General features: G+C 32.8%; 1 protein-coding gene across 11 annotated transcripts; it reads left to right on the forward strand.

The window, feature by feature from the left end:
• Positions 1–348: 348 nt before the first annotated feature.
• Positions 349–22,634, forward strand: LOC127716566 (protein mono-ADP-ribosyltransferase PARP14-like). Of its 11 annotated transcripts, none has more exons than XM_052222794.1 (12): positions 349–441; positions 8,592–8,682; positions 9,642–9,715; positions 12,646–12,888; positions 13,803–14,018; positions 14,370–14,409; positions 15,478–15,566; positions 16,753–16,989; positions 17,431–17,664; positions 18,740–18,779; positions 21,016–21,600; positions 22,294–22,634. In XM_052222794.1, exons 2-12 carry the CDS (start codon positions 8,667–8,669, stop codon positions 22,527–22,529), a joined length of 2,010 nt encoding a protein of 669 aa, XP_052078754.1. In that variant the 5' UTR covers positions 349–441; positions 8,592–8,666; the 3' UTR covers positions 22,530–22,634. The 11 variants fall into 11 exon arrangements, with proteins under 11 accessions (XP_052078754.1, XP_052078748.1, XP_052078755.1 ...); XM_052222793.1 differs by lacking the exon at positions 349–441 and adding an exon at positions 4,510–5,758; XM_052222788.1 differs by having other exon boundaries at positions 392–1,927; positions 8,592–9,715.
• The last annotated feature ends 486 nt before the right edge of the window (positions 22,635–23,120 follow it).

Genomic DNA, 23,120 nt, shown 5'->3' on the forward strand with positions numbered 1-23,120 from the left:
AGTTTAAATTTCGGATTGGAGAAATTCAGATGACCATACTCAACCTTATGGTCTTGAAATATTTGTGTAACTTTTGGCTCAAGTTTTCAATCATTAGAAATTTCAAAAAAAAAAAAAGAAAAAATCGTCAGTTGTTGATTTTTTTATTTCTCAGTGTGTTTTTGTATGGAATTTGCTATAAATTGCTGATATTTGGTAGTTGTTATATTAACTCTTTGTTGTAACCATAGTTTTACACTTGGTTACAATTAACGGCCTTTAAATGCTTTTTTGCATTATTGTGTTGTTTGGTCGCTGTCTAATTTTCGGAGATTTTACAGCTCCGTTTATTTTTAGATACTAACGACGTGTTGAATATTGATTGAACAATATAATGCCATTTAAATAAAGTTATAAATAGTTTTGTATACGTATATTTAAATCGACATTCATAAATGAAAGGTATGTACAGAATTACTTCCAATTTATTTAAGTGTTTTATCTTGTCATAATTGAAAAGTTTTATTTTCAAATATATTCTTGCTACAATATTGCTTATTCGATTTTTTTACTGCCATTCGGTATCTTCATAGTTCAGTGTCCTTCCGTATTCAGAGATTACTTCCATCCACAAAGTATTACATTTTTGGCCAAATAACCAATAAATATCTTAGATTAGAAAATTATACTTTTCTTCGATGACATTATGTATGATCAATACCTTTTCTTTTCGCTAAAATATATATATGTATGTATTCACAGATAACTTTCAAAGGAATCATTTGGTCAGCTAACCAAAAAAAAAAAAAAAAAAAAAGAAACAAAGCGATAAGAATGATTGAAACATATAGTACGTTAAAGTCAGTTCATATATTTGAACAGATACCCACACTTTTTAGAAGAATAATCATTCACAGAAATCAAAACTGTTAGTCAAAATACCTTTCAATGTTGGCTCTGAAAAATATTTGGCTTATTGTTTTTTGTTTTACAATTTGTTTTTTTGTCATACACATTACAACTTTTATTTCTATTTTTATTTTCATTGCTATGCAATAATTAAAAAAAAAACAGGATGTGGTAGGTCAATAAATGTTAATAACTCTAAAAACAGATACATAACTCTAAAAACAGATACATGCAATAACGTCTATTTTTAGAATGAAATTTCACAACAATTAATTTTACATTCGGTCTTTAACCGATCGAAAAAGACATACTAGGCTATTTAAATGTACACAGAAGATATATTTTAATGCACACTTGACGTGTTTTGTTGTTTTTTCCTCGATAATAGTTAAATCATAGTAGTGTACACTTCTTTCATGTAACCAAGATAACTATACATTTATCGTCACCATTACTTGAGTTTCTGCAATATTACGGGACTTTTTAAAAAATCAGATCTGGTAGGGAGAATTTACATCACAACAAACCTAACTCTAGATCATTTGCTACGAATATGGTTAAAACTCTGCCCACCTGGATAAACACCTTATATCAATTGACCCAGAAGCTTAATTGTACAATGAGTTCTCGCTTTTTTTGAATATGAAAACAAGTTTTTCTTATGTGAGAATCTGAACTCGCTGTTTAATTAAGACCACAGTAGTTTACCGATGTTCAAGTCTCGTAAATTGATGAGGAAAAGACAATTCAAGGTAACAAACAAAAACTGAGGGAATCGCATGAACTCTAAAATAAACAAGACCGGTTTAGTCGACAGGATAAACGTCTCCTGCTATGCATGTATCACCCGCCAGAGGAATCAACACTCAGTAAAAACGTCACAATCGGGAATAAAGCACACTCAGATATATTACAGATCAGACTATATTGGTCTCGTAACACCAAAGACCGCCAAAAAATGTCGCTAGTGAGTTGAAACGCCGACACATCGTATCGGTCAATTAATTCGCGATGGTAAAAGGAAAAAGTAAAGGAAAAGGTAATGCAAGTATAATGCAAATATGCATTTTTGGATTGACAAAATTTATGTTATAAGCCAGGCCAGTTGGAAGGTTTTTTTTTAATTACATTTCTTGGAAAAATTCAGTCTGTCGTTCCAATAAACCTTGCTTGTAGTTCAGCTCTCATGAACATGGTATATGTAAAAGGGAAATTACGATTTGCCTCAAAGATTTTCTTTTAGGAAAAGACGAAGTTATAGGCATTTTGGAGGCTAACCTTAGGACTCAGGGTGGCATAATAGGCCAGAGAAAGAGGTCAAAAAACGAATCGTCAGTCAAGAAAAGGGGAAACTGATAGACAAAGACAAATCTAAGGAAAAAAAAACCTAACGATTTACAACTTTATACAGATTATTATACTTTAGATCATTTGCACGGTCTAATGAGGGCTCGCAGGGCAGTAGAGGTGTCATATTGGTCATATATACATGTTTTCCTGAAAAATCAAGAAGTTTCAACCTTCAGAAAATCTGCAAAATGTATCCGAAACAAAATCCATAAAACGAGGCACGCCGGTTTAATGTAAAATTGAGAATGGAAATGGGGAATGTGTCAAAGAGACAACAACCCGACCATATAGCAGACAACAGCCGAAGGCCACCAATGGGTCTTCAATGCAGCGAGAAACTCCCGCACCCGGAGGCCTCCTTCAGCTGGCCCCTAAACAAATATGTATACTAGTTCAGTGATAATGGACGTCATACTAAACTCCAAATTATACACAAGAAACTAAAATTAAAAATGATACAAGACTAACAAAGGCCAGAGGCTCCTGACTTTGGACAGGCGCAAAAATGCGGCGGGGTTAAACATGTTTTTTGAGATCTCAACCATCCCCCTATACCTCTAGCCAAAGTAGAAAAAACAAACGTACAACAGTACGCACAGTAAAACTCAGTTTAAGAGAAGTCCGAGTCCGATGTCAGAATAGGAAACAAAAGAAAATAAACAAAATGACAATAATACATAAATAACAACAGACTACTAACAGTTACTGACATGCCAGCTCCAGACCTCAATTAAACTGATTTCAAGATTATGTCTTCGTCATATGAATATCAGGCACAATCCCTCCTGTTAGGGGTTGAGTATTATACCGTCATAAAATATATGAGAAGAACATAACCCGTGTCATGCCAACAACTGGTTTTAGAATAAATATGTTTAATTCCGATGCAAAGACCCTATAAGTGAATCAATATTAAAGCCAAAATATGCAATTTTTAATGACCTGACAACAGTATCGTAACTATATCCCTTCTTAATAAGTCTGTATACATGCAGTGTGCAAAGTTTAAACGCTCTAGATTTAAACATGTCGGAGAAGTTTCACAAAATGGCACGTGTACCCTTCCCGCTTGTCTGCACGGCATCCACCAACCACCTTCTCGCACGGCTGACTTCTGTCATATTATTTAACAAGACATTTCTGTATTATGTGCAACGAATCTAAAAGCCGCGAGTAGCCCCCTTTAAGTTAAAAGGTCCGCCTCTATTGATTTTGAATGCACGAAAGTAAAAAATACCAAGTATATATAGCTTTAATCTATAATGGTGGACAGAGTATTTGGTTTTTCTCAATCCCTCCTCTTTTCGTTCGGCTTTCCTTCTCTCTTTTCTTCTGGGTTTATTTCCTTTATGCAATCCATTGCTCCTGTCATCGTTATGAAATGGAAGACATATTATGGAATTTGATATATTTATTCCACATGGAATGTATTTTACGAAATATTAGTTCCATAAGGAATATTCATAATGAAGTTATGATGAACTGTTATAACAATAGTTCCAAATTTGCTAAAAGGAACAAATATACGTAAACATCAGTACTAGTTAGTTTAAACACTAATACAAATGATACACAGGTAATTAAAATTTTTAAATCTCTTTTTTGTTTTGATACGATACCCACATCTAAAGTTTTATTAACAACCTCAGCATCCAGTATGTTCCATTTCGAAACCTGTCTTACAAATCTGTTGGAGTAGTTTTTGTGTAAAGAGCACACCCATGTAAACAAAGTCCGCATAATGTTAACATACACTGGCGTAACGTATTAACTGAGAAAGTAAACACCATCTGACGGAGCAGAGGGTATGTTACTGCTGGGTAATGGAAATATTGGTAGTATCTCTAATATCAAGTTCAAGTTATATTGATAAGACGTAAACACTAATTGAAATGTGAGTCATTCCGTGACATGACATCATCAATATATCTGAAAGTGAAATCAAAGAACTTTGCTAGATGATTTTTTCCTTTTGCCTGGTCATGTGAATACAAAAAAAAATCGGACAGTAGTGATGCACAATTAGTACCCTTTGCAATATCGACTGTCTGCTGAAATGTCAATCAATCAATCAAACTCAACAAATATGTTTTCGCTGTTAAAGTCCAGCAATTTAATGAGATCATCTTCGGTGTATTGTTAAGAAATCATTGTGATTCTTCACAAAGTAAAAATTGTAATGACCCAAAACAAGCAAAAATAACTTCATATTTCGCATTTCTAATAATATAAGTAAACTTTTTATATATAAACAATAAATCACAAAAGAAATGAAAATCAAAATGTTTATCAATTTTAAATTCTAGATTTTTTTAATTTCACCTAACTACATCCTTAAGTTTTCTTGATGCTGATTTTGTATTACTGTTGAAGCCTGTTTTTTTAACCCACTCAATCGTACACAAATACATTTAGTTTTATATTAAACCTACGAACTCGCTTATAAGATTTCCATGTGTTTCATTTTTAAACTTTCGAAAATATTCTTCTGATCTACGTTATGTAAAAATATTTTCTTAATGAAATAATGGCTAGTGCCAGTTTACAAAATTTTACAGAAATTCAAAAATGAGAAGATGTGATATGATTGCCAATGAGACAGCTATCAATCAGAGTTCAAATGACGCAGATGTATACAGCTACAATTCGCCGTACGGCCCTTAACAATGAGCTAAGCCCATGTCGTTTAGTAAAATTTGAAAGGCCCCGAAATGTCAAAAAACAATAAACCATAATAAGATAACAGACAGCAACCAATGACATCAACTGAATTACATGTTTGTGAACGCTCACTACTCCCCTTACCTGGGACAATCGTATAACAGAAATAAGAACAAACTGTAAAAACCAGTTGGAAATGTCTTGTCTTATATATTAGCACGAAGCACAAAAATACGACTAACATAAAGATAGAAGACACAAAAAACCGATCTAAGAGTACCCGCAGTACTGAAATCTAGTTCAAATCCAATTAGTAAGACTAAAGAATTAAGCAGTACATATCCAACCCATTTAGTGTAAAGACGTCACAAACAGTCAGAGAAATCATTACTATGTGCAATGCCAAAATATAAAGACATAGTATCGACAGGATTGACATGAGAACACAGTTATTTCGCAGAACATCTCTTTTAGACAATAAAAGTCAATAATAATTATACAGTGTCGTGTACTACTTTTGGGACAAATTATAGAAATATTCATCAGCTCTAACTCAAAATATTGACAATTTTATGTCAAGAGGGTCTTGAATTCTGCTTGACAGCTTCAGACATACTAAACCTTTTTCAACGGGACCAAATCTCTACTTCACTTTAAAATTCATGACCCAAATTTGTTTACAGTGTAATTCCATCCCTCTTCTCGCTGTTTGAGGCATACAAAAGGGAAAAATAAAATTGGGAAGGGTTATGAAAAATATTGGTAAGTAATGAACTAGGTACTATATTTGAGACAACGATAATCAATAGCAGATAACTGTGTTCCCGGACCTGATAAAAAATATAGTATATAATTCCATGTGAGTAAAAAAACGTATTGTTTAAATTTACACAATGTAGTCATACGCAGTACATGGAACAATTATCACAAAATAAAATTGACTATATTAGAAAACATAACTAACATGTAGATTCAGGGTGATAATCAGCAAATAAAGACACAATCGCATGTGTAATTGATAATCACATTGTACAAAAATGTTGTATCACACAATCAGTGGCAACATTTGTTAATCCATATCACTCATCAACGGATAAAGTATTTATATATGTTACATAATCAACATATGTTTTTCTTTCTGTAAACTAAATAATCAATTAGTTGATGACTCATTTAAAATAAGTTTAATATCGATATGTTAAATTCATCCGAATAATAAAATAATCACACTATGTATCCAAATATCATCTCCCAAATTTGAACATCGACAAACTACTGTTTCCCTTATTTAAAATACGAATTTGAAGAGCATTTAAAACCGAAATTACGAAAAGATACGTATAAAGCAATATATTAATGGGGTTAGAATAAAACAGGAGTGTTTCGAATATTTCAATGTTTTATGAATAATAAATTTACAGAAAATGAGCACATCAATGATATTTCATGTCAAAACAAACGTGCTGAATCCTGGTGAAGGACTCAACGACAAATGTATCCACCATTCGTGGCATCGACGTCGCATCAAATATATGAAGCTTATAATTTTGTATCGGACTTTTCCTCTCCGTGATCATACATGTAATGAATTTTATCTTAGCAAATAGTATCCGTTTTTTGGTAATCTGAACTGTATTGTACATGATAAATTGCGTTTTAAAAATGAAACTTCCTGTCCTTTTTGGTGAAAAGAAATACTTCCAGTTATTTTGAGGAGAGGGGAAATTCGTTTTAAAAGCGATTTTTGATTGTAAAACCCGTTTATGCCAGTACATGCATCACAACCCATTTTGAACATGTAATTGTTCCACAATGTATCATGTCGGGGCCTGTATTGTATTAATTTTGCTCATTGTTGAATTCCGTATGGTGATCTGTAGTTGTTTCCATGCACATCACTTGGACTCTGGTGAATAATTGTTTCATTGGGAATCCATCCACCAGACGGTCGTATCGACAGATAACAGGATACTTCACTCGGGTAAGGCATTGATGGCCGAGTAATCTAAGTAGTTTTTTCAATATCTACAGATCTAGATCACTGCTGGATACAACAAGGCACTCAGTAACCGGGTATTTTTAGTAATTGATTTATTCCTCCTCTTTAATTTTGCATCACCAAAGCTTTTATGCATATAGGAGAGATAAAAGTAAGATAAAATCTATGAAAAACTTTAAAAGCAAATCCATTTTATAGTAAAAGGAATATGAAGATAATTACTTTTGGATCAAATCCCAATGTATCTCAACTTTGTTACTTAAATATCACAGCAGATAATACTGATGTTGAAAATTCAAACAACAACTTTCATTGGAGAGTTCAATGCATCAGATGTTATTGTATCTGTGTTCCGATAGTCGGTAATAGGGTGTGTTAACTGCTGTAAAAGAATCATTTATTGTTATCATTTACTGTTATAACAGCTAGATGTATTGTATGGAAAGACTTTTGGGAAAAAATATAATTTGAACTTCTTATTGCTTTTTGCTATAACCAATTACAATCTAAAACATCTGTGAGTTCAGCTATTTACACCTGAAGACCTTGTTTGCATTCATAGGAGATCAATTTTCCTGATGTAATATAGTGACCAAAGGGCAACATTTTTGTTACATAATTCTATGTGCTTCCTGTTTCTTTTGTAACATAATAATTATTCTATGTGGTTGGTGTTTGTTATTTTTTGTACATAGTTCCAAGAGGTTCCTGTTTGTTGTTTTTGTTACATAAATCCATGTGGTTCATGTTTGTTGTTTTTGTTCCATCATTCCATGTGGTTCCTGTTTGTGGTTTTTGTGTTGATATTGGCTTTTTATGTGGTTTGTCACTTTTTATGCGGTTTTTGGCCACCTCATTTTACACTCCTATTATAAACAATTTTTTTCATTCTTTAGAGTATCATGGTTATTTGGTTAATTACATATCGAGCGTGCTTTTCTTCCGAATGACTTACTTTTTACGGAATTACGGAGTCTAGTTTTAGATATCACCCTTCTGGTAAATTCAGATCCGGTATTATTGCTACCATAATGGTATCCAGATCTGATCAGTCATTTTTCAAATAATCAAGGACAAGTAATTTATTGTTTTGCCAAAGAAATTGTTTAATCATTATTAATAACAATCACACAATTAACACACCCTATTACCGGCTAAATGACTAGCTTCTTTATTATTTCGTCTATTAGAATCATATAAAATCAGTTAAAGCTTAATACCAAAAATATTGTACAATGCATGAAATAACATCGATTTTGAAGCTGATGATTAAATAGTTTTAACAAACATGTTGCACATTAATATTATGACTTTTTTGGTATCAAATATGACGAAGCGAATTGATTATAATATCTGCTGGAGAATGCAATTGAAATCTTTGACAATTTCACAAAGGGAGGAGACGGAAGAACTCGTAGTTTCTTATTTATTGTTCATATGTTGATGCCAAAAAAAAGAGAGGCGGTATTCGAACTGATAAGTCAAAGACACACTGACAACGCCATGGATAAAAACGGAAAAGGACGGAAAGACAAACAACAGCCTACTAAACACAACATTAAGAACCAAAGACACAGCAACACGAATTTTAAAATCCATTTCATACATGACAATTTCATATATATGCAGCCACCATTTTTGTCTTGTTAACCTGTCGTCAAACCCTATGCAGTTGTTATGTATTATATTTAAGGAAATTTGACTAATCAGCTATTGAGTAGGACGAACAAGTAGTCAGACCGACATAAGGGAAGACTGACATGCAGCAATGTACACAAGACAAAGTATGAGAAAAAAATAATCACATTGTATGAAAAGTGCGACGTGAAGTACTTAAAAAAGTATAGTATGGTTTTATTAACAATATTTAACTTATTTTTTCCAGTTTGGTTGAAAATTTTCGAAGTTACAACCGATGGTCTGATATTGCCATCAGACAAATGTCCACAAAGTCCAAATGACAAAGATTGCACACAATTTTATTTAGGGGCTAGCTGAGGACCACCTCCGTGTGCGGGATTTTCTCGCTGCATTGAAGACCCATTGGTGGCCTTCGGCTGTTGTCTGCTCTTTGGTCGGCTTGTTGTCTCTTTGACATATTCCCCATTTCCATTCTCAATTTTACCATACGATACTGTACGGGTTTCAAAAATAAGATAAAACCTCATACTTTATACAAGTATTCTGCCAAATCCGGTGCTATTGGGAACGTTTTGAACTTGCAGTGAAGTGTGAAAGGAGTAAAAAATGAAAAAAAAAAAAACCACGTTATAAATTGCATGCGTCTGAGGCGCTTTTCTGGATTTACCTTCATCAGGAACTCTCAAAGCCGAATACTTGAAAGCCAAGGATGTATAATAATCTAAACAGTTGAAGAGCTACATAACCAAAAAGGACATAAAAAAATCGCCAAATCCGTCTAATGTTAACTTTGCCTTAGGGTTTTGAAACCTTAGTTTCTAAAAGTTTCAAAATGTATTAACGGAAAATTTTAGAAAGAGTAAAAAACTCCGTACATATTTTTTCTGAACGAAAAAATGTCAATATCTAAGTTAAGTACATCGCCTTTTAACCAATCAAAATTCAGCATTATGATATAAATGATGTTATTATCAGTAAAATATTAGATGTCGTTAGATGTCTTTTAATTAATGTCTCATTGACGTATAAACAACATTTTTTTTGTGCATATTATTATAATAGAAAACTATGCATACTAACTCAAATAAAATTGATTTTGCAGGAACAAGAAAAAGATATTTGCAACTTGGCAGAAGTGCTGTCAGCATAATTAAAGGAAAAATTGAAGACCAGGAAGTGAGGTTTTCATATATTAGAAGTGTACATCATATTCACTAATCCATTTTTCAAATTTCAACATTTTTTAACAAGTCAATAAACAGTTAAACGTCGAAAGCGCAGAGAAAGATAAAAAATGATAACTGTTATTTTCTATAGCTATTACAATACAAAAGACGTTATTTACCTATGGCCTGAATATGAACTTAGGTCTTTATCATTAAAATTCATACAGGTTATAAACTGTAACAGTACATTTTGTATCTTTATATGTATCTGTTCTTTTCTGATAAATGTATTCACAACCGTTCGTTCTTGTTAGCGACCCATATGCGGACCTTTTGATGTCTTGGTTTATTTGAGTTGGAATACTGTTTTCTGACGTTTAATGGTTCAATCCACCATTTTCTACATAAGAAAATGCCTGTACCAAGTCAGGAAATATGACAGTTGTTATCCAATCGTTTGATGTGTTCGAACTTTTGATTTTGCCATTTGATTGGGGACTTTCCTTTTTGAATTTTCCTCGGAGTTCAGTATTTTTGTGATTCTACATTTTACTCCATATCTATTTTTATTACAACATAAATTAGTTAGATGCAAATATAATTTATGCTTTATAGATTTCATAATTTTGTATTTTATTTGTATATTGTTTGTATGAAACTGCAACTTATCAATATTTATATTTAAAAATTATACTAGCTCAAATCGAACTGCTATTCATTTGAGATGTGTAAATACGCAGCCTCTGTTGTAATTACTTTACCTTCGTCAAATTTGAAATTTTAGCATTATACCAGCTCAAATCGGGCAATGCTATTCATAAAGAATGTATTGCTATGCAGTCTCTGTTGTAATAACTTAACTTTCGTCACCTGTGAAAATTGAGGATTGTATCAGTTCATATCGCACATTACTATTCTTTTCAGAAGCATACCCATGCAGTCTCTATTGTAAATACTTAATCTACGTCTTTTTAGAAAATTTAGAACAATACAAGCGTTTTTCGGTTTTAATTGTATAGCTGTATAGGTTTTTTATGGTTAAATAAGAATAAATTGATATGATTCATTTTACATCATCATAAACATACTGATGAAGGATATCTGTTATCCAAAATATTAATAGATACTTATATTTAATGTTTCTTTTTTTAATATTGGTGCTGTTTTGTACACCAATAAAACAGGAGATTTTTTTTGAGGCGTATATATAACTTATTTATTGTGTACAGGTATCGTTACTCGTGATGATCCATCGCCCTCGTTTTATATATATATTTACGAAGGATGTATAAAATGGTTGTCAGTTCGTCTCTCGAGAGATGACTATAAAATCAAATCTGAGTGTACAAACGATTTTGAGGGTGGAAATAATTATGACATTGTTTGGTTAAACTTTAGGCCTTTATATTCATAAAATTCAAATTTGATGTGAAGGCATGTTAATTACACTATCACCCTCTACGACATACAAAATATAGTTGATTTGAAAGGTGCACCATCTATTTGCCATTATACATCATGTACTGTGTTATAACCCTAGATGAAGCCGAAAGGAAAGGCATTACTCGACTAACGAAAGCTATATTTTTATACAGCCTAGTTGGTCGAGTGGTCTAGGTCGATGGAAACAGTGCAGACGGTGTTGCCACGATGCAACAGAAGCAGGGGGTTGAATCCCGATGAGGGAAGAACAGAAATTTGCTAACAGAAACTTGCAGATCTAACATTGTTGAGCTAAACTTGAGACGAAGTACATAATTTATGGTGCAAACCCTGTATAACCACGGGTTATCCAATGGTTATCCGATGGAGAACGTCTGCCCTAAAGTTGTCATATGTTTAGACGTATAAATACACCTGACTTACTGACGGACTTTTAAACGCAACACACGTTTTTGTGATTTGTTTTAACAAATCATGACTGATCCTCATTTAAATACTATTTATGCTTACCATACGTCTTTAAGTTTAGAAAAAGTCAAGACTTACATTAGGTTATTTAACATACCGGATCATTGAACATGCACGAATTTCTTAAAGCGAAATTTGTAACCCACGAATGATTTTGTAAGGTTTTTTCTTCGTGAAACAATTTTTTCAATATATACCCACACTTAAATCAGAAAAAAAATTTCATCTCCATATTGCCAAGACTGAGAAATTAAAATCTGAATCAGGCCATAAAAATATAGCACGCAGGAATACGTGAACGTGCAGTTGCCAGATAATTTCACGTCAGAAACTCATCTTACTTTCCATACAACAACGGTACAGGATGACGGGATTTGTTGATGACCACCCATGACAAGATCAATATGTAGTGACATCGCCACGTCAAGAAAATTTGATTACGCAACGCCATTTGTGAGACATGTTTACGGCCGCAATTTTAATTGCTAATCAAGTGGTCGAATACCAAGGCAGACAGATTCCCGCCATAAATGTTACCCATATACTGAAACGCCAAAGAATTGACTGCTCAAAAACATTTAAAGCCCTAAAGTTTCAACCGCATAATTACCTAAAAGCACAGTAGTGGGTGGGACAGAGGCCAAATCAGAAGGTACAAAACAGAACTCAGAACATGCCCAACATAATTGGTTGACCTTTCTGTCAATCATTGTGGAGATGAATACAGGGAGTTATTGCCTGCGACGAAGATAAATTCTTTGGTAAGGGGAAAACCAGGTTTCAGTGCATACCACATGATTTGAACATTACAATTGACTTTCAACTTTCGAACTGCACACTTTTCTTAGACAATACACTAATGAACGAAATTTAAGTTGTACATTTATTTACAAAAATTGCATATTTGAAAATGGGAGGTAAAAAGAATAATGTAGTGATGCGTTTTTAAATTCCGTCAGTATATATACAATGTGTTTTTAGAACACAGAATTTGAAACATTTGTTACAGTATTTTCATATTACACGCAGCTTTTTTCCCAGACCGATGTCATCGTAAACACAACAAACGCTCAGTTAGATCTTGGAAATGCCGGTCAATGCTCCAAAGTAATATCAACAGCTGGTGGTAGTAGTATTCAAGCAGAATGTAAACTGAATTATCCACGACCTCTGACTTTAGGTGATGTGGCTGTCACAACTTCTGGGGATCTAAAAAGCTCAAAAGTTTTTCATGTGTATCTCCCTAAATGGAAACAGAAAGGTGACGAACAGGTTAGTTAAGATTTAAGTAAACCAATAAAACTAGAGTTAGCAGTTTTTGGCAAAACCTTTCGGAATTTTTGGTCCTCAACGCCTCTCAACTTCGTACTTATTTGGCCTTTTGAACTTTTTTTTATTTGAGCGTCGCTGATGAGTCAGTCTTTTGTAGACGAAACGCGCGGCTGGCGAACAAAATTATAATCCTGGTATCTATGATGAGTTTATTTGTATGTTATAATTTCAAATGACATGACTACAAGTATGAAATGATTAATATACTCAATTTCAAGTTTTTAAGATGATTCAATGTTTTACTCCATATGAAATATAAATATATTAAGTAAGTTGATTCAATATTTGGGTTAATCTCATATCAGTAAAAAATACTGTCGTATTAAAATTATTATTGCAATATTTTTATCTTTTTACTCTTTCTCTCTTTTTATTATACTAGTTAGATACTTGATTTGGATTAATTTTAAGGTTACTGTTTGTGTTAGGCACTTACCGGTTGATTGACTTTTAGTTGCCCAAATGTGGACTTTTTATGTTTTTGATTGCTAGTTAGTTGTTTTTATCCTGCAAATGTGCATATTCAAGTTTATCATTTGATAGTTGAAAGGTAATGTTCGGATAAAAATGACATAAAAAGGACAACAATCCCTTTCACTCATATCTACATTGAGAATATACACATGATATATAAGAAACCTTCTCAGTACTTGAAAACAATATCAGTTTCAGTAAAAGGGGTAAAAAATGGTAAGCATAGGATAATATAGCAATGCAGCTACTATTGTTTTATCATAACGTCTTAGCATATAGCGTTGAAGGCTTCCTAAAGAAGATAAAAATGTAACCTTACTTTATTTATATTAAATTTTGCGTTTTGTCAAATAAATACCATGTAATCTATTATATTGAAGAATTTGGAAACAACTGTGACTGCATGTCTTGAACAAATGGAGATGCTTAGTTTGAAATCGATTGCCTTTCCAGCACTTGGTACGCATTGTCTGAATTACTGTCCATACAAAGTAATAAACGCCTTATTCGACGCAGTCGAGGATTATAATAACAAACATTCTACAACTGTTGTTGAAAACATTACATGCGTTATATTTCAGGAGCAGATGTATCAAGTAAGGCCGAGCTTCTTTTCTTCAAATAATTTTATTCTTTTTACGTTGATTGCGATAACTTAAATACATGGTTGACATAAAAAAATTATACGTTTATGAAAAATATTTGTTTGAAAGACCTATAATCGATTTATTCATGATGTATTCTCATTATTTAATTTGTGTAAAATTATTTTCATCTGTTCATTCTAGAAATTTTCATGTCTGTAACCCGTCTTTTATCTAATATAATTGTCAACATGATGTAAGCATATTTTAACAAGTTTTTGCCGTTAAATTAGATTTGTTTTCATAGTTGTATATCATCTTCTTTTTTCTATTTTAATACTTTTAAACATTTACACAATGTAGACATTTGTGTCTGAAGCAAAGAAAAGATCAAGGTTGTTAGGTAAGTAAAAAACAAACTAATATTGCTATACAAGTATACGTATGCTGCACTTAGTAACATGTCTACACTTGATTCGACTTCTTACCCTGAATGTCAGCTTATGGTTTCTTGATACTGACACTGTCAATAAGAGCACACAGTAGACCAGCTGTGCTTCGACACGTAATAAGGATTTCACTGATTAAAGATATTTATAAATAAACACTCACACCCGCATCTGCTTTTTCCCTTCGAAAGCATGCCTTTTTCTTTAACAGCAAGTTAAGAGTTTGAAATACACACACATGTGACGTAATTCTGTTGTTAAAATGACCCGTTATATTTTCATGAATGGAGAATTATTTTCATGTGTAATTTTATTTTTTTCGCATAATAGGGTTTACGAAATAGATGACGCTTTCTTTCCGAAACACTTATTATAATCGTTTAACTTAATTGATTACAGAAATATATACCTAAAAATATTATCACTTTTCTTAAATTCTTCTACATCCAGTATTCATCAACTGAAAAAAAAAACCCACACGATTCATAAGCACAAACCAAAACACATCAGTTCGGCTTTGGAACACTAATTTAAGATACCTAGGTAGCTTGTCATTCCAAAAGCCAGAAAAAAACCCAGAATAAATGGTATAAAATATTTTTTCCAACAGTAACATATATTATGGCATTGTTTATGCATATTTTCTCAGGGAACTTCAGTAAAGCGGAACAAATATACTTTGACAGTACACTTTTAAAAACGTAAACTTCTGACCTCAGAAATTAAGGAAGGAATCGTGTAAAAAATGAAAGAAAAACTATTACAAAATAAAATAAAATAAATAAAAATGGTAGAATCAGAAAAATTAATTTGAATATTTAAGATTTTTTAAAGGAAAGCGAAAGTTCAAAAAACTGTCCATTATTTCACAGGAATGGATAGTTAATTGGATTATCTGTATAAAGAGTTTCAAACATACATAAAAAATGTTTTGAAGAAGATCCAGTCTTTTGTTTGAAAGCTGATATAATATAACTAATGAAAATATTTCTATAAGTTTGTGATTTTTCTTGATATTGTAGCAGGAAATCAAAAGATTCAAGCATCAGGTGGAACAAAGTACTTAAATACCAACATACAAATACTCGTTGGTGACTTAGTACTTCAACAGGTAGTTAGTTAACTTATGCTTATTTTTTTACTTAAAATATAATTGGATAGAAAAAGTATGATAATGAAAAAGGCAAGAAGTGCTATTTGACATCTTATAAGAATATTGTCAAATCAGTCTGCTATTCTTTTGTTGTCATTTTGGGATTACCAATGATTAATTATTTGATATTATTTGAATTTGTGTACTTATATTTACTAAACATAAAATCCCTCAGGCTTTGTTGATCTAAGACAGTTTCTTAACTGCTTCCAGTCTCGTATTATGGTGCACATCGTGTTGCACAATTACTTATTGTCTATGCAGTGTTAGTGGACTGCGATTTTTGTTTGCCATGGAGCTATTTGTTTTACTTTCTTATGATTTTTTTCCTTTCCCCTTCGTAGGTAGCGTCTTACTTTTTAGCTGTTCTGTTAAAACAAATGCAATCAGACGTTAATTTATTATGGCATTTATACGTTTGGTTTAGAGCGTGACTCATGTAGGGAATTCCAAAACGCTTTCCGTCTTTTCTTTAGATGAGTTATTTATAGGTTTCATAACGAGTGAGAATTGGATATCGCTTGATATCAACTCGAGCTATTTAATTTCAATATAATAATAAACGAGCCTTTGGCAAGTTTATTATTACTATTTAAATTAAATAACGAGAGTTGATATCAAGCGATATCCAATTTTCACAAGTTGTTAAAATGTGTAAAATTAAAAATTCCGCGAAATGTTGATCTAGTCTTTTGCACATTCCAGTATGACGTCACATGTCGTTTTCCGGTGTCAAACTTTAACATCAGACATTTTAAAACTTTTTGTACGCTTCAGAATGTAATAAAATTTGACAAAAAGAAGATTGTCAGGTGAAATGTGTGAGTGTTTTGTATATTATTGAAGAAATCACATTGCCCGTTGCCATGGGCGAAATGTACATCGTCTTAACCTTTTAAAGTCATCTTTGACCTAACGAATAACCAATGGAAATGCCGTAATAGCGTCTCATGATGTTGTATAAGCCAATTAAATTAACGCAGATTTTCGTACCACTTTTTCGTATCACACGCCGTGTAGTGTGATACGAGAAATATTTATTCATGCAAAAAATAGACAACAGGCCATAACCATAAGGGAATGTAATATAACTACTGTTATTGTCTTTTATTGCAATGCATGATACATATATAAATGATTACAGGCAGATGTACTGGTATACTCCAGTCCACATAATATGAAACTCATCACGGGAACCGGACTTTCAACAGAAATACTGAAATCCGCTGGATCAGATATCCAAGATGAACTGAATCGTATGTATAATGAGGTCGTGGAATGCGGAACTTTTGCTGTTACTGACGGGTATAACTTACGCTGCTCCAAAGTTTACCATGGATACCTTCCATCATTTTATGGTCGAAATAAAAGACCAGAAAGGGTATATATTTTTGATAGTATTTTGAAATCGTACTGTAAAACGTTTTGATTAATTAAAAACGTTCTAAATAATGGAAATTAAACCAATAACGTGATATTATTTTCATTTTAGTGTATAAGCCATGAAATAATTGATACTTCTTTAGTTGCGGAAATGGGAGAATTCACTTTCCACACTAGTCAATAACATAGAGTATCAAACTTCACAATGATAAAATATCGTTTTAAATTTGAAATTCAGATGCATTTTTTATAAGATTCTAGTTATGTATTTTTGGGACTACTGTATATTTAGTTTTTATCCCATTCTGATAATGTATACGAACGTCGCTCGTTGTATAAGCATAGAAAACATCTGCATACTTAATGAAACGTGCAAGATTTACTTTAACATGTATGTATCACTTTTTATAGATGTAATATCATGTGTTTCATTTTACAGGTATTAAGCACATTTGTAAGCAAATGTTTGAACAAGGCAAATGAACATAAAGCAAAAAGTGTTGTGTTCTCTGCGCTTGGAAGTGGAATGTTAAGGTATCCAAATGACGTTGCAGCCTCAGCTGTCATTAAAGGTATCCAGGCATTTCTTTCGTGTACATGGACATGTTCATCAATTGATAATATCAAAATAGTTGTTTATGGTGGAGACAGCAATCATTCAAAAATTGAAAAGGTATGCTTTAAAGAGATGCTCATTCTTGTGAATCTCCTGCTAGCTTGAATCCTGTCTATGATATGCTAATGATCTCGGAAGTAAAATAGGATATCTGTTTTGCAGTTAAAATATTTCTAGTTGATAAGAAATTAAGAAGAGAATAAATAAAAAACAGAACAAGAAAGGCAAAACCTGAAAATCGGAAATATTTAGAAGACACCACAGCTGAAAGGAACGCTTGTCAAAGAACTGCGGACAAATATCATAAATTGTTTTCCACAACTTTTTATATTTTATCTTGCATATCATATTCTTACAGCTTACAGTTTAAAAAATCATTTTAATTTTATTTATTCCAAATTCCTTATTCTTTAATTCAATATCGAAACTAATGACTCTGAGAACTTCTGGTTAATCAAAAGTGCTTTACACGCAACTAGTTTTATGCGCAAATTTAATAGACATTTGTGTCACATATGACCACGACTATGTTTCAATTGTCGTAATCACCAGCCCCGTCCTATTTTACTAGATTGTGACATCACCGAATGAGAATTTTCACCGAATTTGTACCTACCATGAGCAACATGATGGGTCCTACAATGGAACAGGATCTGCTTGCCCTTCCGGAGCACATGAGGTTACCCTCAGCTGTTGGGGACATTCTTGTTGCTCAGTCCTTGGTTTTTCTTTTTGGTGTTTTGTGGACTTGTTTGTATTTTTGTCGTCTTATATATTTTTTCCATTTTGTTTTCGGTTTCTCTTCGTGTTTTGAGTGTTAGGTCTGTTATCGATAAAGCATGTTTAATGTCCTTTTTAAAAGAAAGAAAACAATACAGGAAAACACAGCCACCAATATTTTACAGAAAGTATTATCCTCAATTTATCATATCTTAAAAGAACCACTCAATTGGAATTTGTTAAACTTATTCTATTAGATATAATGACAACTGTTAACAGGGTACCATTTCATTTTATTGGATTTTTATGAAGAAAAAAAGATACAAAGGTACAATATTTTTAGATTTTTGGACAATATCTTAATTTTTCTTAAGTCTTATTTATTGATTTTTTTCATTTCCTTTTTTTTCAGACTTACCACAGTGAGCTTGCTACAATAAATTCTGTGAAAGGTACGAAAAATTCATGTTAATTACACAAAACACAAGATGCCCCTGCATGGCTTTTATAATCATCATATCATCGAAATTTATCAATTCACCTTTATTTCTATTCAACAAACAAATTATGGATGTTTTACATTTTTTGTTAACCATTAAGGCTGCTAACCAAGTTCAGTTCACATCTCATAATAGATTTGAGAATGGAAACGGAGAATGTGTCAAAGAGACAACAACCCGACCAAAGAGCAGAAAACAGCCCAAGGCCACCAATGGGTCTTCAACACAGCGAGAAAATCCCGCACCCGGAGGCGGGCTTCAGCTGGTCCCTAAACAAAAATGTGTACTTGTTCATCGAAAATGGACGTCACACCAAACTCCGATACATACAAATGAACCAAAATTAAAAAAAAACATTCAAGACTAACAAAGGCCAGAGGTTCCTGAACTGGTACAGGCGCAAAAATGCGGCGGGGTTAAACATGTTTTGTGAAATCTCAACCCTCCCCTATACCTCTAGCAAACACAAGTAAAGACTGTCAGACATTGGTTTAGAATCAATGGGAATTGCAAGAAATCTAACGGATACGACTTGGTGTGTCGATAGGACAAGGAGCCCTGTATATACATGCATCTGCCGTCACAAAGAGATTGTTAAGTTACCAAGGAGGCAATAAACCCATACGATCAACAAAATCAGACAACATCATAGCACAATAGAAAAACATCGAAAAGACAAATAAGTAAGAAAAACACTAAGATTGAGCAGTACGAACCAAATTAATACCAGGAAGGGATTCACTATGGTGCTACGAAAACGGTAGCAGTTCCTGCGTCACTAGGGGTACCCGCCCATGCTACTCTGAATGACGATGTGCAGTGTCAATTAGACGAGAAATGAATATGCCTTCCTATGACAGAGTAAACTTGTTTTTTTAAATGCAGAAAGAGAAACAAAATAATCAAAAAGTTCGTTGATCAAAGGGTTTGCTTGCTATTTCATTAATACTAAAGACAAGTATGAGATGTAGAAATATATGACCACATCCAAAACAGGACATATATTAGTGATTCCTTGTTGATATACCATTGCAATTTAACCGTCTTGGTTTCTTAATTAGATAATTTTTTGGAAAAGTAGGACACATTTTTTCCCTATTTATATTACTAGAGAAATGGACTGATTTTTTATTTTTTTAAATCTCGCGTTTCGTAATATAATCGTTGTTCAAGTGGGATTTCCAGATTGGCTGTAAATTCCAAGTTCTATTGTTAGCCACACCAAATGATGAATTTTACATTACAGACGATACTGTTTGAGGCTTTGTTTTTTTTTGTCTTGAAGAAAGGATACAGCTTGCTAAAAGGGTTCAACACCTTTGTGCTCATGGTATCTCAGTGTATTTGAATGTTCTTCTGAATTTATTACTGATCAGTTTTGATCCATTTGGATAAAGTGTCCAGTTGATATTCATCTGTATCGCGCTTAACTGTTTTCAGACATTGTCCTCAACTGTATCCACCAATAACCTGGAGTACCTCTTCAAGTTGATTGGCTAAGAAATTCTATATTTTGGGCTTTTTTCTACAACTATGCTATACTGCAAAACATGTCTCTCTTGAATTGAGACGAAGACGTACCATATAGGTCAATCAATTTATGGTGGCAAGCCTAAGACTTGTGTTATGTCGATGTCAGTCGTTTTTTTTTCTAATAGCTATGCTAGAGGTGTTGTTTTTTTACCACATGATTGTTAATGAAGTCGGTGTAGCGTAAACATGCAAGTGGGTTGGGTATCCTTTTAATTGATATATGTGAACACTCTGCGATGGAACGAAGAATCTGTTACTTCTGAGAATGGGAAGTTGATAAAGTAAAAAAATGAAATCGTCACGTTTGTTATGAATCCTAGTTTTACGCCGCACACATGTGACAGTTTCACGGAACAGACAGATATGAATTAGACCTTGTAGTTCAGGTAGTATGAATAATTTCAAGTTCACTAATTTACATTACACACAAGCACTCGTTGCAATATTTAGTGACATAATATTTTCAATATACATCGGAACATGGAACCTTTTTATGTTTTTGAGAAGGTTTTGTATGAACTTTGCTTCATATGAATACTAGTATATAAACAATTCAGCCAGAAGGGTCCATTTCTACACATTTGGTTACTGACTGTTTGTTGTAAATTTATGATTTTATTTATAAAGAACATTTAAGGATATTTATTTTACACAGGTATTAATTTGAAAGATACCCTCAACCAGCCAATACCAAGAAGAGGCACAAAAGAATATTTCTATTTCAAGTACAACGAAGATCCAAGACCGCCAACAAACTGGAGCTTCTTTAAAAGTTTCAGAACAATAAAAGATTGGTCAAAAGAGCGCAGAAGCACAGATCCACCAAAGAAAGTGCAAATAGACAAAGACACGTTTGAATCAATAAAACAGCTATTTATGAAAACTATAAAAAATCCGAGCGCTAAAATTAAATCCATAACAAGAAACGAAAACTTGAATCTTTACTTAAAATATTTTCAACGATGCCAAGAACTATACAGAAAAGCAATAGTAAACGGTCCCTGTAAACCACTTGCAAAACCTGTTCTGACAATGGAAAACCTGAACTGTCAAATGAGACGTGTGCTTGAACGGGATATTAATGAAGTTTACCTCTTTCATGGAACAAAGCAAGACAGAGTAAAGGTCCTACTGCGCAATGGATTTGATGAAAGATTAGCGTCTATGAACTTTCGTACACTTAGACTTGGCAATGGTACATATACCGCAGAAGAAGCTTCTCTGTCAGCACATTATACAGGTATGTGCTATTGAATGGTTTTGGTCCTCAATGCTCTTCAACTTCGTACTTTATTTTGCCTTTTTAACATTTTTTTATTCGAGCGTCACTGATGAGTCTTTTGTAGACGAAACGCGCGTCTGGCGCAAATATAAAATGTCAATCCTGGTATCTATGATGAGTTTATTTTGAATATTATCGGGACCCAATAATACATTTTTAATGAATGTATTCGAATATTTAAACATGATTAAAAAAATATTTCACATTTTAGAAGTGAGCAGAATTAAAGCAATAGGAGAGTAAAACATTTAGTATGTTTATGTTAAAGAGGTTAACAATACACAAAAATCCGATTCATATGCAGAAAATATTTGAAAATATGTATATTTTTCTTCTTTGTTATTAACTGTACAGTTATTAAATACATATCATTTCCAAAATGATTTAAGTCGAAATCTAATTACGTTAGACCTACTCACGGAACTTTAAACATTACATGTTTATTTGAAAAAACTAGTAATTGCCATGAAGTATATATTTTTCTTGCACGATTTTAAGGATACGTGCTTATCATAAAACTCAGTTTACAATTAATAAATTATAATTATAAAGCGCTTTACTTTAGTTAGTTTTGACTATATAACCGGACCTGGTTGAGGTTACTCAAGAATATATCTATAATTACGTTATACTACATGTATTCATTTACAGAAAAACAAGGAGTGCGTACAATGTTCCTCGTGAGGGCTTGCTTAGGGGACGTCTTTAGGACCAAAGATGATCAAACTCTTTTGAAAAGGCCACCATGTAAGAAGATGTGTAAAAAGATATGTACTAAACATGATGAATTTTTCGACTCTGTTCTAGGAGAATTTTGTCCAAGAGAATTTGTTGTCTATGAAAAAGCACAATGTTACCCAGAGTACGTGATCAAATACACACTATAAAGCATACAGAGGGTTGCTGGATCAAGAACGGCATCTTTAATAAGAAAAACTTGTATATTTACTGATTTTTGGAGACTGGCTTACAACAAAAATATTAAATATTTATTAGCTTTATTTTTATAGCCGCCTATAAGAGTAGGGCACTATGTTTCCAATCTGTGTGCCAAACCGTCCGTCCGTAAGTCTGTCTGTAATTATTTCGTCCGTCCATTACTCCGTACCGTATCAGGTTAATGTTTTCGGGTAAGGAAGTTTGAATCAAGTTGTAGTTTCATCAATTTGATATTTAGTACAAATGTTCATTATGATATGATGGCTTTACAGTGTATGACAAATAAGGGCATTGACCTAGATTGTCTTGTTCATTGAACGTGGAAATATTATAGTGGGGGTGGGAACGGAGCATGACATTCTATGAGCAAGCATTCTTATTAAATACATCACTTTGAATAATTAGATTAATTATCAGATAACGAAAGAGAAAAATATACGAGATTTGCGTTAAGATAAGCGTAGCTGTGTTGCATTTTCTCTATCATCATGATGTCTAACCGTTTACTTTTCCTGTTAAACCAGTAAACTAGTTTTAAC

Source organism: Mytilus californianus, unplaced genomic scaffold (assembly GCF_021869535.1).
Source record: "Mytilus californianus isolate M0D057914Y unplaced genomic scaffold, xbMytCali1.0.p SCAF_9, whole genome shotgun sequence".
In the NCBI taxonomy this organism is placed as follows: domain Eukaryota; kingdom Metazoa; phylum Mollusca; class Bivalvia; order Mytilida; family Mytilidae; genus Mytilus; species Mytilus californianus.